General features: G+C 42.2%; 1 protein-coding gene and 2 long non-coding RNA genes across 3 annotated transcripts; 2 read left to right on the top strand and 1 right to left on the bottom strand.

The window, feature by feature from the left end:
- Nucleotides 1–3857: 3857 nt before the first annotated feature.
- Nucleotides 3858–6498, bottom strand: LOC131250001 (beta-amyrin 28-monooxygenase-like). Its single transcript, XM_058250699.1, has 3 exons — nt 5547–6498; nt 4243–4430; nt 3858–4157 (listed from the first exon to the last, which is right to left on the bottom strand). The coding sequence occupies exons 1-3, from the start codon at nt 6496–6498 to the stop codon at nt 3858–3860; spliced, it is 1440 nt and encodes a 479-aa protein (XP_058106682.1).
- A 2331-nt stretch (nt 6499–8829) lies between these two features.
- Nucleotides 8830–9332, top strand: LOC131250000 (uncharacterized). Its single transcript, XR_009172963.1, has 2 exons — nt 8830–8934; nt 9173–9332. It is a non-coding gene; the product is annotated as an uncharacterized LOC131250000 (long non-coding RNA).
- Nucleotides 9333–9583: 251 nt separating this feature from the next.
- Nucleotides 9584–10505, top strand: LOC131249999 (uncharacterized). The gene is made up of 2 exons (XR_009172962.1): nt 9584–10386; nt 10476–10505. It is a non-coding gene; the product is annotated as an uncharacterized LOC131249999 (long non-coding RNA).
- The last annotated feature ends 11570 nt before the right edge of the window (nt 10506–22075 follow it).

Genomic DNA, 22075 nt, shown 5'->3' with positions numbered 1-22075 from the left:
GCTTTATCCACCTGAGCCACCCCGAGCCTTGATTCAAGCCTCTTGATCCAACCCTTGCGACATTACCATCCATCCAACCGTCCATATTTCAATTAACTTCATCTATCTCAACATTAGCATTGTTCAAACATCGCATTGTGCCCTTAATCGACATGAGCGTATGCTCTGTGGCTTGTTGTTCACTTGCACCCAAAGTGCAAGGTTGCAAAGTAGCAATAATCTCGATGAGACAAGGGTCGAATCCACAACGACTATATTATGTGTGATTTTCTGAGTTGCTTTAGATTTAGAATCAGAGACTAAGCTAAATCTGTAAATTAAAAAAGATGTTGTTGTGAAGTGAGCTATCAATAGAATGGAAACTAAAGCGCCAATGATCCACTTGCGGTCATCTTAATGCATCATTACTTGATTTAATCAATACTTCAACTGGAATCGAAGTCCTAATATATCCAGTTGGATGATAGAATCGTTAAAACATCATAAAACAATTCCAACATAAATATGAACATTCATAGTAACAATCCATGTATAATAGTCTTATTGAATTGATTGTAGAGAGTTCAAAGCATCTACCATGCCCAATGGTAGATCAAGGAATTTTACTGATCAAACAATCACAAATTGAGTAGAAAGCATTCATGAAGTTCCTAAGCATCCATTGTGCCCGGAGTCGATGATAGATAAAAAAAAAATCCAAAAAAACCTCTATATTGAACCATAAACTATGAAATATCCAACATGAATATCATAAAAATTAAATAAAGTAAGAATAACATCAAAATAAACTACAAGCTTGGCCTCTGAGCTCTAGCTAAGAGATTAGCCAATCCTAGACATCATTGAAACTAAACTCTCAAACAAAACCATAAATACCAACTAGAAGAAGAAGATTAGAGAAGAAGAAGGGACTCCTTGAGCTTCCACTACTCCTTACACCATTCTTTTAACCCTAATTCGTGCTTAGGAGAACCTAGAAAACCAATATTTATATTCTTTGCAAGAATCGACTTTGAAACCGCTTCAATTTATGAAGCTTTACACAACTTCAGTCATCGAAGCCTTATCTTCAAGTTCAATTCGAATTTGAAAACTAACAGTAATCTTTTGCATAAGTCCTTCGATGAGATCGCTCGATCTTCGATGGAATTGAACTGGCTTTAATGTCATCGATCATGTGCTCGATGGGATCGAGAATCGTTCGAAATAGTCCAACGAGTATATCCCGAAATTCACGATAACTTCGATGTCATCAAACTGGCTTAGATGGCATCGGACTGAGCTTCGATGGATCAAAGGGGTCTTCAATGGGATCGAGAATTGTATCTTTTTGTCCAGTAACCAAACTTGATTTTCTCTAAATTTCTGATGTGATCGAGCCTCCTTGATGACATCAAACACTTACTTCGATGGCATCGAAGCTATGTTCGATATCATCAAACTGTCAAGTTCAGCAGTTCTAAATTTATGCACTTTGCAATCTCAATTTTCTTCTTTCTTCACTTGGTTTTCTTAGATCTTTGACTTTTGAAATCTTCAATCTTGACCACCTAAGATCCAATCCTTGCTTTGGTAATTCTTGAGCATCAAATCTAAGCTTTTGGCACCCGTTTCACTTTAAACTCTCAAAATCACCTCGCAAGAGAGAATAAGCGTAATAAGTTCAATTAAGCACATTAATCCTCATAAAACTAAATTACAACAAGGGAAAATTATGCAATATTTCACCCTCAATAGTTGCTGATATAATAAGATCCTGCCTGTCAGAAACTCTAGTCATTTAGTCTACGCATGACAAGTGAAAGAGTCAAGTTGGATTTATCTAGCTTAGGCTTACATCCTATCATAGGCATTGCATTTAACACCCCATCACACACAACATCACATACAAATTCCATTTCCTTGCACACATAGCACTCAACACCCGATCAATTCAAATATATGATTTACGACTCGCTAAGTTAATCAGTGTCCATCAGAAACTTGGAGCGGTTAGTTTATAACATAAGTGTGAGATTCAAGGGTAGATTTATCTAGCCTCAGCAATGACCTATCATAGGCATTGCATTTAACATAATATTACACACACCTCGCATCATTACTACACAAAAACTAATCCTAATTGTTAATAATTCGAGAGAAATGAAGTAGAGAACGTATGTTTGTATGGGCGGAGGGGGTGCCTAACACCTTCCCTCTCTACAACCGTGGTTTCTTATTAAGAATCTTCAACCGCAGATCAATGAGTCATTTTAGGATAGAGAATTCTCTAATTCAACCTAATGTTTCTACAAGATCTAGCCGGTAGTGGAATTGGATTAATCGGCTAGTGGCGACTTTAGTCAAACATAACCTCTTTTACAACCGCACCCAAACACCAACCCACCTCACATGAGCGTGATCTACCCAAGGTCCGACATCCACACCACCCGAGCGATTGCTCTTTTGCTTTACTCCAACCCATGCCCCCTCTATCCCATGCCCTCTCATCTTCTAAGCTTCAACCCCGGCCCCATCTCTCTCTCTCTCTCTCTCTCTCTCTCTCTCTCTCTCTCTTCTCTTTTAAGCTTTCAAATCTTCCAAACTCTTTGCCTCTCATCTCTCAAGACTAATATCTTCCTAATTCCTATCACTGCCTTCATATACAAGCCATTCTCATCTTATAAATATCAAACAACTGGACAAGTATGGAGCCTTACTACCCCAAGCCCTCAGGCTTAGATTGGGCTTGGGCCAACATAAAAATCTTAAGCTGGGCTCAGGTTGTACTCTTTTGGCCTGTCTAACATGACCCGAACTCGGGCCTATATTAAAAATACAGGTCGGATTTGGACAGAGCTTGGCCCGGCCCTAATCCGGCTTGTTGACACCCCTTTGGAGATGCCACCATGATGACATATCTACTAACAGGGCATTTAGATCTCAAATTACATAAGCTACTTATGTCTTAGGTAGCTTATCTTGATTTTTTTTTTACTTATTAAACTAAAGTAATTAAGTTACTTAGAAACAAAAAAATAAAAAAAATAATTAATCATAAACAAAACTTATCTCAAATAAGTTACTTATAGGTAAATCGAAAAGGGAACTTGTTCGGTGGGGTATCCAAACGGGCTCTAACAGTCCACAATTACCACCATTTATTTTCAGTAATACATGCCAGGTACAGTGTGCATCAACTATCACAGTACTCTTCTATAATATGGAAAAATTTGCCCCTTTATTATGGTCTCAAACATCCGATTTGTGACCGCGCGTCAAATAAGCGGTTAAAATGAAAAGAAGAAGAAGAAAAGCCAATGGTATAGATACAACAACAATGAAATGTTCCTTAACCAGAGAAAATTGTACAATCAATCTGAATTCAGGTACATACTACAGATGATAAAAACCACAAACCAAAAACAAAACTCATTCCATTCCCTCAATTCATTTGACCTAATACACTTGAAAGTTCTATTAATCTCTCCCACTCACATTCATGGTTGCCCGGTGCAAGATCCAAGCCGTCCATCAAGGGGACCTGACCATGTAGATGATCTGACCTATAAATGTGGCTGGTCCACTGATTAGGTTGGTCCCAACATATTAGAAGCGCACGAGCAAATTTACATCAGCCACCCAAAATTTATTAAACTGTGACCTAGCTACCTCATTAGTGGAGTGACTTATTTTGGGCCAGACGCCTACACAGGGGAACCCACGTGATGGACGCTCGGTTGCAGTGACCATGTAGATGGTCTACCTCATGGACGTTCGTAGGCTCCAAAAAACCCTAGCTAAGATAGTAATGGTAGCAGTAACCAGCAAACAGATGCTTTGATATTTGTAACAATAACAATGGTGGGCCACTGGGCCTATGATAGATGAGGTTGGAGGCGAACAGGAAGCCCTTTCACCGGCGCCGGCAACGGATCGACAGTGATCTTCTCATCAGGGAAAACTGCTTCCCATTTGAACCGTTTCACCACATTGTGCAAAAACACAAGTATTTCCAAACGAGCATACTCTTTCCCCGGGCACATTCGCGGGCCACCTCCGAATGGGACGAACGTGTAAGGTGTAGGACCGTCCCCTTCGAACCTCGACGGATCAAATTTCTCTGGATCTGGGAAGTAATTGGGGTTCTTGTGTGTTGAATTCACACTCCAATAAAACTACAGAAAATGTGCATAGATTAGTGGCTCAGATCAATCAAACTTGTTTGAAATTTTAAGTAGTAAATAAGTGGCCACAGCTTACCTTCCACCCTTTTGGTACACGGGAACCAGCGTAGGTGAAGTCCGATATGGACTTTCTGAAATTTCCTTGAACCGGCGGTGCGAGTCTCATTACTTCATTTGCAACATTCCATGAGTATTTCATCTTTTGTATGCCCTCCCAATCTAGATGATCTTTGGGTCCCTTCGATGCTGCAATTTCTCTTTGCTCTGAGGCCATGAAAATTCAATAAATCATGTTCCTTCATTGGTTTGTTTTTATTTATTAGGTGTTTGGTTGCACCAAATTTCACAAAATACCATGAAACTTTGCACTAAGTTAGGCTAATTAATCACGAAATACCATGACAAACACGCCCTTATTGTTATTATTATTTTTATTTTTAATATGGATGCAGCTAGAAATATTTGCCAAAGCATAATCCATGGCATGAGTATGGAAATGGACCCCATCCAAGGAAGGTGGCAAATGGGCTAAGCTGGGATGAACACTATCAATGTTTTCTAATGGGCCCACTATGATCCAGCCCACGAATGGCACGTTTACAGCCCTTCATCCAAGCCATCTTGGATGATGGTTGTTGTGGGCCAAGACTCTAATCTCATGGCCCAATACGTAGATGGGTCCTGCATTTTTAGGTTTAGGCCCAGTCCAAACTCGGATCAGGGCCATTATGGCACCATGAATTGAACTGATAAGTTGCATGCAACTCAGGACCTTGTCACATAAATCAAAGTCCATTACCAGAAAATTAGCTAACAACCAGCAGTTGGGACACTTCACTCCATAGCACTATTAAGAGTAAGCCATGTTGCAAGAATCATGCCGATCAGATAGATGATCCTAAACACATGATCAACGAGGCCAATTCCTCACAACCATCAATTTGTTACAAGCCATAGATCACATGGTTAGAATCATTAAACCAAAGTGTTACTTTGGAATCATAAGCAATACAAAGTACAAAGTAGGTTATATGGGGATTTATTGATCAAGATGATGGTTGGACCTATCCACTCAATCTTGGCTGTCCATTTTCCTTGGTATTGATTGAATGCTTTCAATCATTCAATTGACATGATTTTGCACCAAGAAATGTATGGTTCAAATTGACGGTTGGCATTCCTTAGATCATTCAAAAGGTTTGGGGACGTTGCTAACCACTCGATGAAGGTGTGGATCGTTAACAAAACCCAATTATTAAATATTGACATGAGTTGAGTCTCCGAGTCTACCCATCCGAGCTGGACACCGAGTTGAGTTGAGTTGTCGAGTTTTTTAACTACTCTACACGCTAATTAAAGGGAATTTCATGTGTTAATTACCTCTCAAAATCCCATAGTAGATGTTGGGCATTTCTGCAAGATACTTCATGAGAAATGCTACAGCACAGTTGGTAGTGTCATGACCACCAAAAAACAATGCTAGTATGTTATCAACCACCTCCTTCTCTGGCATAAACCGCCCGTTCTCATCGGCTGTAACAAGTAAATGTGATAATAGATCTTGGTTTGGCGAAGCAGTATTCTCCCCCAAAGCCGTTCTCCTCCGTTCGACCATTGCCCGAAGCTCTCCACGAATTGCATCTGCCGCTTTATTGGCCCAGTAATAAGTCGTCCCAGGGAAATTCAATGGCAATACTACGAGCCCCTTCAACAAGATATTGAATAGATCTGCAAGCTTTGAAATATGGTCCATGTCTTCGATGCTTGCGAAGAGACAGCATGCCAAAGAAAAGGTGTACATCTTTACAAGAGGGAAGACCGTCACCTCTCTCTTGCTTTCCCATTCAGTCTCCATATGCCGCCGCGTGACTGCATCCATGGTCCGAACATACCCCTGTAGAGCTTCGGGCTTGAGAAATGCCATAAGCAATTTACGGGTCTGCTTCGCCTCATCGCCTAATTTGTTGATGATGGATGATTGTAAGAGGTTCCGCACCGAACCAGGCCATGAAGACACAACAAGCTTGTTCTCATTGGAGAAAAGGAATTTGTGACCGTTGGGGCCGCAAAAGACGGCTGTTGGCTCTAGGAGAAGGGCAGTCTTGAAGATTTGGTCGGAGTACTTGTTCATCCTATCTTGAACAAAGCTTTCGGGTGTTCCGTTTTGGCCCGACCCAAGGAAGTCGAGTGTTTCACCAATGATGGGCCATCCATAGCTTCCGGGTGGGAGGTTTAGATCGGTGGCATGGTCTTTGTTTTTGTAGATTAGGAAGCAAAAGGTGAGTGCAATGGAGAGAGGTAGAAGGAAGAGGGAAAGGAAGAAGAGTTCCATGGCTGTTGAAGGCCCGAAGGTTTGAAGATGAAGATTCCATGAGATTGTTGTATTTAAAAATGGGCCATGATAGTGCAAGACGTATCGATGCAAAAGACCACAACCTTAGCCGAGAATATTCAAAGTCGTTAGCTGACCATTGACCTGGAAAACAATGCTTTTGTCCGTTGGTGAGGAAGTGTTGTACTAGAATCATGCGGCACGTATTCAATAAATATAGGGTCATGTTTCTTTGACATGACGAGGACCGTGATGCAAGGATCGATGAACGTTATGAGGTTGATCACCGTCCTCCTCAAGTATAACAACTTCGAATCCACGGAGCTTTTCTGAATTCCTCACGTAGACTTCTCAAACCCACTTGGAAAAAAAAAAAAAAAAACAAGAAAATAAAATAATACTCTAAAACATTATTGATGATTCAAATAAACGAGTCTACAACCATTTAAATAGGGATATCAAGACCCGGAAGAAGCTTGCGAATTAAACTATAACTAAAACTTTCTAAAATTCGTAACTTATTGGAAATAGTAAATTTACTATTTATATTAAGTATACTATGTGGCTTAATGGAATCTCACAAATTCAGCATGAGCAACTCGAAATGGGTAGGTTGGTTGGCTAAAGTAGCTTCTCCTACTCCAAAATCATATATGGTACGTTGAGTGTTCAGATGTTTTGGATCACCAGAGTCTTCAATTGAACCTTATCTGGTTCATCTTAGAAATGAAAGTGTCTGCGGCGACCCACTCTACATCATAGGAGCCCAAAACTCTGTGGCTTCTTTTATGAATGCTTTCGCTGTATTATTTTGTAGGCATGCTAATCCGACTCTTATTTGGTACTCTTTTGCGGAATCCTAATCCAATGCGGGGCCCATAGGACTGAGACCGTATTGGATCTTATTAGTTATTATCATTATTTTTTTATTTTATTTTAAAACATATGGATGGAATGGATTCAGTTAGGTGCCTCTCAGTGGACCCCACAAGGCCCAAGAGGTACGATAATCTATACGTATCGCAAACTACCGATTGATTTAACTTATTTTCTTACGCCAGAAGCCCTAAAAACTTCATTTCGCAGATCGCTGTTTCCCTCTCTCAATCTCCTCTCTCCCTTTTCCGGATCTCTCTCTCTCTCTCTCTCTCTCTCTCTCTCTCTCTCTCTCTCGATCTCCCTCTCCCTCGATCTCCCTCGATTTCCCTCTCCCTCTTCCGATCTTTCCGTCACGGTGCCGGATCGGGAGATTCGTTGGGTTCCGGTGTGTGGCCGCGCTCATCCTCGGTGTCGCCATCTTGCTGTCGGCGATCTTCTGGCTGAAAAAAGCGATGTGGGTACATGCCTAAACATGATGTAACTATATTTCATGGTTTGGCTTTAACATCTTATTCAGTCGATTCTATTTTAGTTGCACTGTCGCTAAGTTGATGTATTTGATCATATTGATGTTTCTGTTAAGCTTCCTACCCATGATTTTTAGATTTAGGTGGACACAGAACTATGATCATGTGTATCGACTACCACCAAAAATCAAGTATATAAACCATCTGCTCTATACCTGCGCACATCCCATCTCTCTGTCATGCTGAAGTGGCACACTTAGCATGTTGGTGTTTGACTGTACTTGTGTAGGGAGCATGCTAGCTTGACTGTTTGAAAAGCTTTTCTTCACAATGCAACCCAACCCACCTTGAAAAGCTCACATCTTTATAAGAGAGATTCAAAACGTAGGTCAGATGCTTGTAAGAATTTGGTATTAAAACCATTATTAGAAACCATCTGCAATTTAAATGGGATTCACAATGTAGAAGGCGAAAAGAACCACGGTACCTACTTATCACACGCACTTTTTGATGCGCACCTTACTCCTCTGGGCTGGGACCAGGTAATAAAATACCATGTGGCTTTTACAGTCTCCTGCAACCTGCAAACTTCTACTCACTACACCAAATTCATGTCTACATAAATATGTAAAATTATATAAGTAGAGCCAAATGTAAGAATAAAAGATAAAATAAAGGCTTTCAAGTTCTCTGAGCACCGTTTCGGTGCCTGTCTGCACAACAAAATCTTTAAGATGAATTTACCTTGTCAAAGGTTTTCAAGTTTTCTGAGCACCACGTCAGTGCATGTTTGCACAACAAAACCTTTAGGAAATGGATTTCCTTGTTACATAACTTTAAAATTGTCAGCCAACTAGAAAGGTGTCACCATTAAGTCTGACCTAAATGAACTTGCTTAAATATCCATCTGGCTACACTTGGAAGGATTGGGTGTCACAAGCACTTAATAGGTTGGACGTTAACCACTGTAAATCTCATGTTCTGTAGCCAATCCAAAGTAATCTTGCTTATCAGCCCAATATGCTGAAGGTTTGTTACTACTGATCTAGTCATAGGCAGATCTGATAAATCTAGGAGAATAGGACACCTGGTATTGTTTGCTTCCCTTATAATATTATTCATTAACAGCTGTACTTGCTGTGTGCTACAAATTCTCTCTTTGGCAAATTCTGTCAGCATCTTTGATCTAATTCACATTTTTCCATTAAGAAAAATGATTTTTGACGAGTTGAATTGTGCTGAACTTTCTTTGATTAGAAAAATTGGACACGTTCCATGATGCAATGTGATCTAGGCTGTCGACTTTTAATTCTCATTTGGCATCCTAGGTAAGATATGATGATGATAGTGAGATCCTTTTCTATTAGCTGAGGTGGGCGGTGCTGTGAATATTGCTACAGAGGTAGGGAAGTCTTTTGAGTTTGATAATTCTTCCATGGTAGGAGTATCTACTTCTTTTTTTCTTTTCTTTTCTCTTTTTTTTTTTTTAATTTTTTTTAAAAATGAAATCTTGTTTATAGCCTTTTCTAATATCTTCAGTAATTGCCTCATCTTATATATTTTTCGGCCAGTAATTTTCTTTCTCTAGCCTAGCCTTTGATTTGGTGGGGTTTCTTAATAAAGTTACATTACCTTTCTCATCCCTGCCCAATTACATAAAAGTAGGGCCCATGCAGACCGCTAATCTGACGTGGTCTGCAAGGGATCAGGTATATGATAATATTTGGAGAAGGCTGTTCTGTAATAAGTAATAACAAATCATATGTGAATTCATGATCTAGTCACTTGACACAGGCATCAAACTTTTGATATCACTAATCTAGTCACTTGGAGAAGTGTAGCAACCTCTGCAAATTTGGGAGTCTTGTACTCCAGCTGCTGCAGAGAATTCTATCAAGCTATTTCCACCATGGTCTTTAATGCAACCACCCACCCTGAGAAACCTGTGTTCCCAAATGGGCAAACATCAAAATCCAACATGCTGCAAACATCAATTTTATTTTATTTTTTTGTTCTGATGTCCATATATTGTTTGCCAATGTGGATTTTGACATGTGCACCCAACATGACATTTTTTAGATGTATGGAGTGTTGTTCAAGCACAAGTTTTATATTGGGTCATTGCTTCATTCTACTGATCTTTAACATTCAGTCCACATGTTTCTTCTTCATTATGTTTTACACAGCTGGGATTGCTTTGTCATAATGCATGATGTTGTTGGTTTTCATTTGTTGTAGGTCATGTGTCCTATATGCCTTTGCACGGGGATGGCAATGGCTAGCGAGCATGATCCTTGAATTGACCCCTTCAATTAGAGGTGCATTGCATCATTGTGTCTCTTGCCATCAGCTGAAAAATGAAAATGTCCTGTTAGTTGCATCTTCAAGCTGGTTGTAAGTGTTCCTGTACATAACTTATGGCGTACCTGAAAGAGTCATGTCTTTGCATATCTAGCATGCACTGATTAATGTTACTTAGATGTCCAAATCTTATGCTTACAATGCTTAGAAGATTGCTGACAGAAACATTGTACCTGCCCCGGTATGCATAAATCCTTTTGTATTATGAGAATAATACTTTTCGGCAACTGCAATTTTGTATTTTATCTAATGATCTTTCAACTACTACAGGCTGATGGCATAAGCTTGCATGAATCTCCTGTCTATTTGGCTACTGTTCTTGAGTACTTGGCAGCTGAGGTTTTTGAGCCGGCTGGGAATGCTGCTAGAGACAATAAGAAGTCCCACATCATTCCAAGGTTTGTTCTTTTGGCTGTCAGAAATGATGAGGAGCTTGGGAAAATTGGGTTGGGATGAATGCTTGGGCCCCACTATGTAATTCTTATCTAATGAATTTTTTGAAAATTTCTTCAAATTTGTAATTTTGGTTTTGGTGTTGGGACGGTCTTTGCAGCTTTCTTTTCTTTTTCTATATTTTTGTAAATAGAGTAGTCTTACTGTTGAGGTTTAGATGTATGTGCTTCAACAAGGATGCAATAGATGTTATCATTGGATCTCCATCAATGAAGTTTCTCTAGGTTTTAAAATTTGTTTTTTTTTTTTTTTAAAAAAAAACAGGGTTTAAAATTGTTCCTAAAATTGTCCATAAAATCTGACCGTTGGCACTAGAACGGTTTAAAGCCGTTCATAAAGTTCCGTTCCTAAAAATTGAAACAGTACCCAAAACGGTTCTGAACCGTTCCTGTTTTTCTGCGAGGCCTCAATTACGACGGTATGAAACCGCTCCTGAAGCATTTAGGAACGGTTTTAAACCGTTTCTAAATGACGATTTTGGTGTAGCACGACTCTTATTTGGTACCCTTTTGCGGAATCCTAATCCAATGCGGGGCCCATAGGACTGAGACTGGTCCATCAGTCTAATGGGTACCATGTGTACAACCTTTAACAACGAATGAATATGCTCTCTCTCTCTCTCTCTCTCGCATCCGTCACATACTCATGCAAGCCGTAGTGAGATTTCACACTCCCACGCTAATCTCACCCACGCACCAAGTAGTGGGATGAATCTGGTTCATTTTGGTGCGGAAAAAGCCTCACACAGTTGCTGTAAAACGAGAGAAGAGGCACTACGAAAGATTGTGTGGTCCGCAAGATTTTCTAGATTCCAGGTTCTAAAAGGAGCTTTCAAGGAGGGGAAAAAAAATGAAAGAAAAGAAGGCGTGACTGCACGGGCACATCAGGGGGAGGTGGATTGCGACTGCCACCAAGACGGACTCAGTCTTGTCAAGCGCGACTTGCTGTAACCAGCAGTGTGGGGGAGACCCTGACCATAGGAGCCCACCTACCTTGATGTATGCATTGTATGTCCACATTGTTCATCTGTTTTTCCATATTATTTTCAGTCATAGTGCGAAAATTAAAGAATATATAAATTTGAGGTGGACCACATCACAGGAAAAGGTGGTTATTGACCATTAGAAACCTTTTTTGACACAAAAGTTTTGGATCACGTTGATATTTATTTATTTTTCCCTTTCATCCATATCTTTCTAATGTTATCAACGGGTTGGATGGTCAATAAATATTATGTTGCACGCTAGGAATTTTTTAATAGTGGGCGTTCAAAGACCACTGTTTCATGTGGTGTGGTCCACCTGAAGTTTTTAACTACATGTTTTGGACTATACTAAAATAAGCTGGAAAAATAGATGGACGGTTTGGATATATAATGAATACATCCAGGTGGCCCCTACAGTGAGGATCTCACCCACATGCTGGTTCGGGGGCGCATCTAGTTGTAATATTTTGTAGAAGCAGACTACCAAATCGGCTGCAGAATCCAATAAAACCCAACAGTCATAATTATATATATATATATAATGGAGAGATTTTATGCAACCAAATAAAAAAACACCCAAATAAACAAAACCCAATTCACTGAAAGAGAGAAAGAACAAAACCAATTCTCAGAAACACTGAAAGAAAATTCAAAATACAAAATCCAGTACTTCAAACAACAAAAACGAAAACCCCAAAAGAAAAACCCAATTCACATTGACATGCAAAGAACAAAACCCAAAAATCAAAACCCTATTTACATAAACATGCAAAGAAAAAAAAACCCAAAATCCAAAACCCAATAAACAACATCTTCAACCAATAGAAGGGAAAAAACAAAACAAAAAACAAAAAATCAAGAACACCCAGATACGAAAAGGGAATAAAAACACACCCCAGAGGCCGATGGAAAAACCGAGTTGAAAATCCCTGTTGAAGACGAGTTGCCAGTATTCGGAGCTGGGAACAATGTCGAAGACAGCGACTCCTTAGGTCCAAAAAGCTCAGTCGATAGAGACGACGAAGACGATGACGAAACGCTAGATGGTTTTCTACCTCCACCCTCCATATTTATCAATCTTTCTCTCTCAACCAACAAAACTACCTCACCAGATATAGATAGAGACTTAGATTCTCTTCCACCAACCCTCCCAAACACCAGAAATCAAAGCAAAAAGAGCTAAGATTTCAAGAAAAATAGAAGCTGCAGAAATACACGTGAAGATTTGCAGAAATTATGCAATCCCACCCATGTGCATACATTTAAAGCTTCATTTCCCTCTCTCTCTCTCTCTCTCTCTCTCTCCCCTCTTTCTCTCAATATCTTTCTCTGAGAATCCAAATAGAGACGGGGAGAGAGAGAGAGAGAGAGCAGGAAGGGGCGACAGCAGTGGGCTAGAGATTAGAGAGTCCAAAAACCTTTAGGGTTTTTTTTAAAAGTAAAGGCATGGTTCGACGGTCTGGATTGACGGTTTGGATCTACGGTTTGGGTCACGGTTCAGATCAACGGTTCAGTTCAACGGTTCAGTTCGGTTCTACACAATCTTAAACCGGAACCAATTCTATCCAACGGTTCTCCAAATTTTTGAACCGGAACCGGAACCGGTGCTACTTAGAACTGGACCAAACCGGACCGATCCAACGTGAGGATCTCACCCACATGCTGGTTTGGGGGCGCAGCCAAGTCGCGCTCGGTCTTAGGGGGCTCTATCCGCCCACCGTGACGTAAATGTTTTATTCAGTGCGTGGCTTCGTGGATCCCCGGATCCAGCGTGATTGGTGGGACCTCTGACTGTGGGCCTCACAGTGATGTATGTGCCTTAAATCCACCTTGTATGGTTGAAAGCTCTTTTTAGAGTATCGTTCATTCTTGTGGCCGTCATTCCTTGTCAGAACCAATCAGAATAAGTTACATGTGATATGGATGAATTTGCATGGTGTTTTAAGATATGCAGAGATGTATGGAGAGAGTTTCTTGGTAACACAACTGCGGTGCATCAAGCAATGACACGTCATTGTTTAAACAGTCAATAGAGAAACTATCATGAAGAGGTTGTTACAAGGCAGATGGCAAAAGAAGAAATAGAGAAAAGAAAGAAGTGCCGAAAGGTTATAGCAACTGTCAGAATGTGGGAAGCATCTAAATAACCGAATTAAGGCTATAATAACGAAAGAATTCACTCAAAAGAATTTATCTCATACAAACCAAATCAAACCAAACATTATCTTCAATTATCCTTTCGATTACTAGTCAATTACATTCCTTAGTGTAATCATTTGTTTTTCCTTCTAAGTTCATTACATTTCTTAGTGTAATCCTTTACTTTCAACTTGCCATTTATATTCCATAGTATAATCTGTAACATTAATCAAGTAGATGATAATCTTAACTATAATTTGAGTCTACGCTTGCATGCTGGATTCAGTTCTGCATTAGAGAGGTGTTTTGTAGGAGTTCTTCATGACTAACTGTAAGAGTCCCTTTCTCATTTATGTTTATCTGCATTGAAAAGTCTTTTCATATGAAAGACAAAGGTGTAACCCATCATCAGAGGATGAACCCCACCCTCTGAATATCGTCTGATTCTATTTACACATTAAGTGAATGGCTGAATAGGCGACCAATCTCATCAGATCTTGGTCACTACGTGTTTGCCTATCTTAGCGCTTGGGGTCATAGTTGTTCAATTTGAGTTGAGCTGTAAATTCAATTATGGCATGCTCGCATTCCAACTACCAAAAACCAAGCAGCAACGGTTTTTAGGACGCCCTGTGGGACCCTGTCTCTAATTTGTTGGCGTAATATTGTCAATCAGAATTATGACTAGAAGAAGTACTCGAATTGCTGGGATTAAGCCCTTCACACTGACCGCACCACCTCCAGTCGAGGATGTGTCAGTTCAAACGACCCTTGAAGCTTTGAATATGAACAATTGTCTAATACTCAGAACTAGGTATCAAGAAGGGGCATCGACCTTTCGGACTGTTCTCCCAGACGAGATAGCGGTCATGCTTCGAGATGTACAATTGAGTATTTAGCATGTGTAAGGCTCGTATCCTAGCATCGTACCATACCCACTCCCGCAATCCTCCTCGTCGAATTTCGGCAACCAACTACCTGTAGACAGTGAATGCGCGTGACCCTAAATCACATTCCTAAGATTTGAGTTAACTCAACTCGAAACCTATATCCTAGCGACTGCACCATCGCCGCGGTTCCAATGCCGCGTCTTGCACACCAATGCGATACCTAGGCTAGGAGTAGTGGGCTTGCGTATATTTCGAGAAAACACTACGCAAAGAGGAATCTCTACCCATCCTTTCGCATCAACTAGACAAGTATAACCATCATTTCAACCCATGCCTCTCTTCCTATCAAGACAAGCAACCCATCCCTCTCTTACCAACAAGGCATGACAACCCATACCTCTCTCATCAAAAAGTCGACTCTCACGTCACTCCTCTTACACCACCATACCTTCCACCCCATCCTTTCTTACATACCCATCCCTCTCTCCTTACACCTCCCATCTTTCACTCATTCCATCTATTTCTCTACCATTCCCTAGCAACCACGAGAAGAAAAATCCTAAGGAGAGAAAAAGAAGACCCAAGCAAGACTCATCTCCCTACCACCCAATCTCACCATCCAACCATCCAAACTTCATCATCCACCATTGATAAGAGAGCTTAGGAGCTAAGGAGTTCAAGGAACCAAGAAGAACATCCATAAGTGGGTGATCTTAGGTTTAGATCTTGATTTTGATGCATGGGGCAAGTGGGGCCTACTGGTTAATGGTAGAGATCCCATTTTGGACCCAAGGTGTGGCCAATGGCCCACCAAGATTCATATGTTTATTCCATGATGGGGCTGTTCTCCATGGACTCCATCATGATGCTTATTTTGATAACCAACATATAGTGGTCATCTAGACCCTTGATCTTATGGTGGAGATGGTATCCCCACCTTGATTGCATATTTGTAGGCCCACATGTGGTGGGATCCGTTTAATGTATGTGTTGTAATGCTTAGAGGGGAGCTCATAGTGGCAGAGCTCCTCCTTCACACATACGCTCTCTCTCTCTCTCTCTCTCTCTCTCTCTCTCTCTCTCTCTCTCTCTCTGTTGATGGCCCACCTCGATGTATGAATTTTATCCAGGCTATCCATTTAGCGGACCAACCTGCTGTCCAAAACTGGGGCCCACCTCGCTGCCCCATCCAGTCGGCCCACCTTACTGCCTATTCTCGGGCAGGCCCTGATGTAGGGAAAACACAAATGTCAGCTTGGTTTTAAGTGGGGTGGTCCACTCACGTGGACCCCACCTTGATGTATGTACGGTATCCACATCGTCCAGTGCGCAGGGGCCACCTGGCTATCCGTTTTGGACAGGCATGGACGAAGGGAAAACACTAATATTAGCTTGATCAGCTGATGGTGGGTCATGTAAGTATTTTATCCTCATCCCACCATGATGTATTTTATCCACACTATCCAGAACCATCCAGCAGTTGGAACTATGGGACCCATCTATATGTGTTGTATCCTCACCATCTAGCAGATGGGACGGTGGGACCCACCCTGATGTGTATTTGATCCACACCGTCCATTGGTTGGATGCCCGGATAGGGCTAGCGGCCAGCATGGGCTGACCACCCAACAGGTAGGCCCACTAGCTAACTATAGAGGGCTGGAGCCCATCGTCGAAACCTACTGGGCCTCACCGTGATGTTTGTGGGAGGCCAAAAAGTCGGCCCGCTACCTAGGTGGCCCACATCCTATCATGCCCCAAACTCGGAAAACAGGCTCACAGAATTTTCAATCGCCGAATCCGGTGCTGACAGCCTTCGTAGTACCCCATTCTCAGCTCCCAGTACCCATACGACAGATTCCGATCCTGGGATCCTATAAGGAGGATTTTTAGTGTGATTTTTTTTTTGTAGATAAAGGAGCATAACCATAAGTGTACCCAGATCACAAAGGCAATGTCATCATTACATATCCACTAATATAAAAAAAAAACTTGAGTGCAATACATGAAGGGAAAATACAAGATAAATGTCAAAAGCTCCAGAAGCTCTGCCACATGCTCTTGCCTCAGCTCGACCGCTTCCTATCGTCACCTGCACGCATCTATCATAAATAAGCTTATAGAAAGCTTAGAGAGTGGTGTATGTGTGTGCGCAAGATGAGTGCCAAGCACATAAATATCAGCGTAAAAGGAATACTAGCAAGGCTATAAGTCATTCAATATCAGAGTATACAATACAGATTGGCTGTAATGCGGAGTCATAATGAGTCAAATATCAGATATTGAGGATACAATACAATATGCAATTCTTAAGAGCCACGAATACCATCAGCCTCATCTAGGCCATATAAATACAGAAACATAACAACCCAAATGCCATATGCCATGGATGTAATGCAATATGCAAATCCTGGCAAGTCCATAATACTATTAACCTTATTCAGACTATGCAATACAGAAGCATAGTAAACCAAATGCTATGAGCTGAGGATGCAATGCAATATGCGGTGCGAAAGGAATAACCCAACTGGAGTGTGAAGTCGGGATGATAGTACATAGTATCGCAAGCTGTGGGGTCCATCACAAGGGACTTCTATCCAAACCAGTCCCATACCTAAATTTGGATAGCTAGACTCAATGTGGTAAACTCCTGATCTTAGGTTGGTTGCGCGCTCTAACCGAAATCCTAACCATTGCAAAAGTACATATGACAAATTAGTTGCGCACCACCAGCCCAAGTGGATAGTGAATGAATGAATGAATGAATGAGTAAAATATTGAGTATACAACTCCTGCTCAATAATTCCACATATCAGTACCGTACATCTAGGGGATCATCACCAGGGTCTAGTACACTCTACGTCAGCTTGCCAACCCATCAAGCGCACAATACAATTGGGTAAGTGGAAGAGACCCCACTATCCACCTACCAATATCAGCTCGGATCTTCGATAGCGGACCCATTTATGAGCTGGTCAGACTCAACCTAATATTGCCTACTCCCTCAGGCGGGTAAGGCTACACCCCCTCCCAACCGACCACGACACAGTGAGAGACGCGACGTACTGGTATACGACCCTCATGCGCTCATATATATCCACTTGGTCTAGATGTTTGGGCGTCCCTTGGCCTTGAGGGTTTAGGAATTTCACCCAGGGACATCTATCACGCCCGTATGCTAGAATCAAACAATTTCGGTGTCCCATCTGACCATCCACTACATGCCTGTGGAGGTCGCGGCCCTGATGTCGCTAGGGCGTATGGTGGTCATATTATAAAATGTGAGATGCATGAGTCATACCATCTAGTCATGCATTAAACCTGTGCATACCGCGCGCTCATGTGGGGCAACACCGTCTTTCAGGGAGTCCCATAAACGATTAGCCCAATGGCACATGTGTAATGCCCCAGTTTTCAGAACCTGAGTACACGACTCGAATTTCAAGAGCCCAGGAGTTAGCTAAGGGTAATGGTAAATCAATGAGTAGATCAAAGTGCAAATAGTGAGAAAAAGAAACATAATATATATCTGAACCAACATATGAACAATAATCTGGCCCACTCAGCTAGGGGCCAGTTACAAAACCTCAAATTTCTAAGATCTCAAATGTACTTGAAATGAAATAAAGGGGCTAATCTACTGGTTTAGCCCAAAATAGGCGGCCGCCTCTTGCTACGGCTCCTCGTCATAAGTCTCTTCCTCGGCCGCAACCGCCTCCAAATTTGCCGCGTACTCATCGGGTCCTGTACTTATGTCCTCTGTATGGTTGAACATTGATGAATAAGTGACCAGCTTAGTGTGATCTCCTCTCAAGATTACACACCGCTACCCTAAGCAAAAAATAACATAAAAACATATAGACATTCTAAAACACAGTAGATGTAGTCTTGTTAAATGCATGGATGCGTGAATGAAATTATCGTCCCGGGTAAAACATCTAAATGGACACTGGGGTCGTCACCCATGTAATCATCGACCCGAGTAAAACATCCAAACGGTCTATGCCCTGGGTAAAACATCCAGACAGGAAAAAATGTATGATAACAACATATGATGGTTGGTGCCTCGGGCAAAACATCTAGACAGACGAATCTGTATGTTACGTATGACAACAATAGATGTTGGTCTGTGCTATGTATGCATGATTTTATTAGTTTAATTTCAACTAGCCAATTTAAATGAGCTCACGGTCACTACGGAGAGCGCATGGCCCAGCGTAGGCTGACGGCTCGGGCATAGCATCCCATGACTACCTTCCCCGGCCCATGAGGCTACTGTCTATGTGTAGTCCCCACCAACATGTGGTTAATCAACTTAACACCAAAACTCCCATGTCAGGGGCCTACTCACATCACAATTAGTCTGATTACACCCTAAGCACGGACTCTCATTTGGTTAGAACTTCCCATGGAGAGATTCCAACAACATGCATGTCATAACAACATAGATCATAATATAAAAAGGGAATGAAGAATAATACATATATTTCTATCAGTACACATAAGATACATAACATGAATGATCGGGTTATTTACCTAGGCAGCTCAAGGAAAACAGGAGTTTGGACAATAGTAAGTACGAGAATCATTATATTAAATAGATAGGTCAAGTGAATACAGTCTATTTCCACACATAGTTTATCATTAGTCTAACTAGCCACTAATTTAATAAAGCTAGTATTTCTAGTCTAGTTAGGGATGAAAAGCTTAAGGGGAACAAATCATCACCTGTAGGGTCGTGTTTGCGAACTCGGTCCAAGTCTTCTTACGGCCTGAGGTCACTCAAGGAATCTCCTGTAATCACAGTTTATATTTGTCAGGTATTCCTATGGTTTTGTCCAACCAACATCAGGGTTCGAAGAGACAAATAACAAAGCCTTTCAGGCTCGTGCTAGAGTGAACAGGCCCACCATATATTTATCTGACAAGGTGGCCCTACCAAGCTTAAGCCCCTCATTACTAGGGGCCAAACTAAGCCTCACACGTGGATCTCATACGCACCAGGTGGGCCTCATGAATGGGCTGCACTATCTACACCGTTTAGCTATTTTTAAGGGATCACTTTAGAGTATTACCCTAAAAGGATAAATTCTGTCTGAAAAGGTCATTTGGACCATATCACCAGTAGTAATGGTGATCATGATTTCCACTGTTGGAACCCCACAGGCCCCACCATGGTGTTTTATTTTCCATCTAGCCTGCTCATAGGGTCACCAGGACTTGTTTTAAGAGATCAAGCAATTGTCATTTTGTTCCAGAACTTTGGTGCTCCAAAAGGGTTTCAATAGTGGACATCCTACTCTCCACTGTTTATGGCAGCGCGGTCCATTTGATAACTAGATCTGTCTAATCTTTCTCCTCCACCCTTAGGACGAGCTCACCAAAGGGATGGACAGTTTGGATGTAGCACATACATCGGGCGGACCCACAGAACTTGCTGGCGTCGTACAGCAATCAGATGGGGTTCCCATCGTCCAGATGGATTGTGAGGATAGAATACATACATCGGGTGGGACCCACCTTCCAGGATGGAGTGGGTGGATAGGTACATGAGGTGGGTCCCACGTGGTGGACCATCCTCCTTGTAATAAGATATATTATATTATTATATAATACATGAGGTGGGTCCCACGTGGTGGACCACCTACTGCATATACAGGTGTATATTATATAACAAAATTTTATATTTCAAACATCCAGGGTCTGGACATCGGTTGATGGACGGTCTGGACAACGTGGCCCACCAACTGATGCAGGGTGCGGCCCACCTGCATTTCGTGAGGCCCATGGCTGGTGCAGCCCACCTGCACTTGTGCAGCGCCCATGACTGTTACAAGCTGAAAACGTTGGGTCTCAGTCCATGCTTCTGGGTTGATTTCCAGACCACCACGGGGGTTGATTTCGGCCCGCTGCTTGCGGCTGGGACCCAGTAATGGGCGGCTGGGATCATGCAACCCCTAGGTGGTTGGTCACCGATCTGCGGCGCCCCAATGAGACACATCTCAGGTGTGGCCCGCAGCTTAGTGAGGCCCATCTGCTACATGCAGTTCACAAAAATGAGGCTCACATTGAACTCCATGCACCGTCTTCAGCAAGGCCAACTGAGGCATGTTTCCAGCTGCATCAAGGTCCATTTGCGGCCTGGTTCTGGGTCATCTTTCCAGCCATGGATTGGCGTGGTTTTGACCCAAATTCCTGCCATTGTTCCCGAGGTAGGTCACCTTCATGTAGGGCCGTCATTTGGCCACTGCCTTAGCTCAGAACAGAGCCTGACGAAGGCCTGATTCTCGGTCCTAATCACAACTATTAAAAAAAAACTGGTGCAGGTGTTCTTAGGCCCGGATTTAGCTCAGAACTATGGCCATTGTTTGGTCCATATTTAGCTCAAAACAGAGCTTCAGTTGGGTCGGATTTTAGCCCAGAACATGGCCATCGGTTGGCTCAGTTCTAGTCCAAAACAGGGACCCAACAACTGTTTCCTCAGTCCGTCCCACAGCCATTGATTGGCTTTCCCTCTGAGCTGGTTTCGAAGCTCTACAGAGAGCTCAAAACAGGATTCAATGGGGCTCGTAATGCGGTCAGAAACGGGCCATTGCTTGGCTCGACCCAACATTACGGTGGCTGGACCGAACCCAGCCATTGCTTGGCTTGGTTTTGGTCTAGGCGAGCATCACCTTCACCTAGCTAAAGCTAAAAGGAAATGAAAATAACAAAGGAAAGACGTTTTACCTAGGATGACAGCTGCCTGTCCCACTTAAGCTGAAAACAGGGGGTCGGTCACCCTATTTCTTTCTCTCTTTCTTTCCACTCCCTTCCTCTCTCCTCTCTCTCTCTCTCTCCTTTTGCACCCATCCCAAGGGCTACAGGGCCCCATATTTATAGCCATGGAGGGAGGGGTTCCAATGGTTGGATGAGGCCCATCGGACGGTCAGTAGCCAACTTCCGGAAAGGGAAAGGTTCCCTCGTGCTTTCTTTGCAGCAGGTGGGTGTCTGCCTGTTTTTGGCAAAGGACAAAATGTTCCTTCAACGGCCAGATGGATGGGATTGCCTGGTCATTTCGATCTTAGGTCACCCAGGTGGTCACAGATGGGCCCACCATCTCAGCCGTACAGAGGATCCCGAACGGTCTCACATTATCTTTCTCGTCCCCATGCACGGGACCAAACCGCTATACAGTTTTGTTAAATGGGGCCCCACAAAGAGTTTGAACGGTCTAGATTTCTCAAAAAGTGGCCATGGTGGGCCACTTAGAGGTCCGAACATTGCTAGCTTGAATATGGGTTTGGCGGGAGAAAACCGTCATTTTTCTAAGTTTCGAGGGGAGCTCGGTCAAAGCTCCTTTGACCGATCCCTAGTTCCAGTGCACAGCGTGCACCGTGCATGGGGTGTACATGCACCTATGT

The sequence above is a fragment of the Magnolia sinica genome, chromosome 6 (assembly GCF_029962835.1).
Source record: "Magnolia sinica isolate HGM2019 chromosome 6, MsV1, whole genome shotgun sequence".
In the NCBI taxonomy this organism is placed as follows: Eukaryota; Viridiplantae; Streptophyta; class Magnoliopsida; order Magnoliales; family Magnoliaceae; genus Magnolia; species Magnolia sinica.
The sequence above is the reverse complement of the archived record's forward strand: the minus strand, read 5'-3'. Positions and strand labels throughout refer to the sequence as shown.

What these genes read in the sequence shown, in the direction of transcription:
- LOC131250001 (XM_058250699.1), bottom strand. Translation starts at nt 6,498, where the DNA reads ATGGAACTCTTCTTCCTTTCCCTCTTCCTTCTACCTCTCTCCATTGCA. An exon ending in CTACTATGGGATTTTGAGAG is followed by an intron (nt 4,431 to 5,546) that starts GTAATTAACACA and finishes TCATGGCCTCAG; the next exon opens with AGCAAAGAGAAATTGCAGCA. An exon ending in GTGTACCAAAAGGGTGGAAG is followed by an intron (nt 4,158 to 4,242) that starts GTAAGCTGTGGC and finishes CATTTTCTGTAG; the next exon opens with TTTTATTGGAGTGTGAATTC.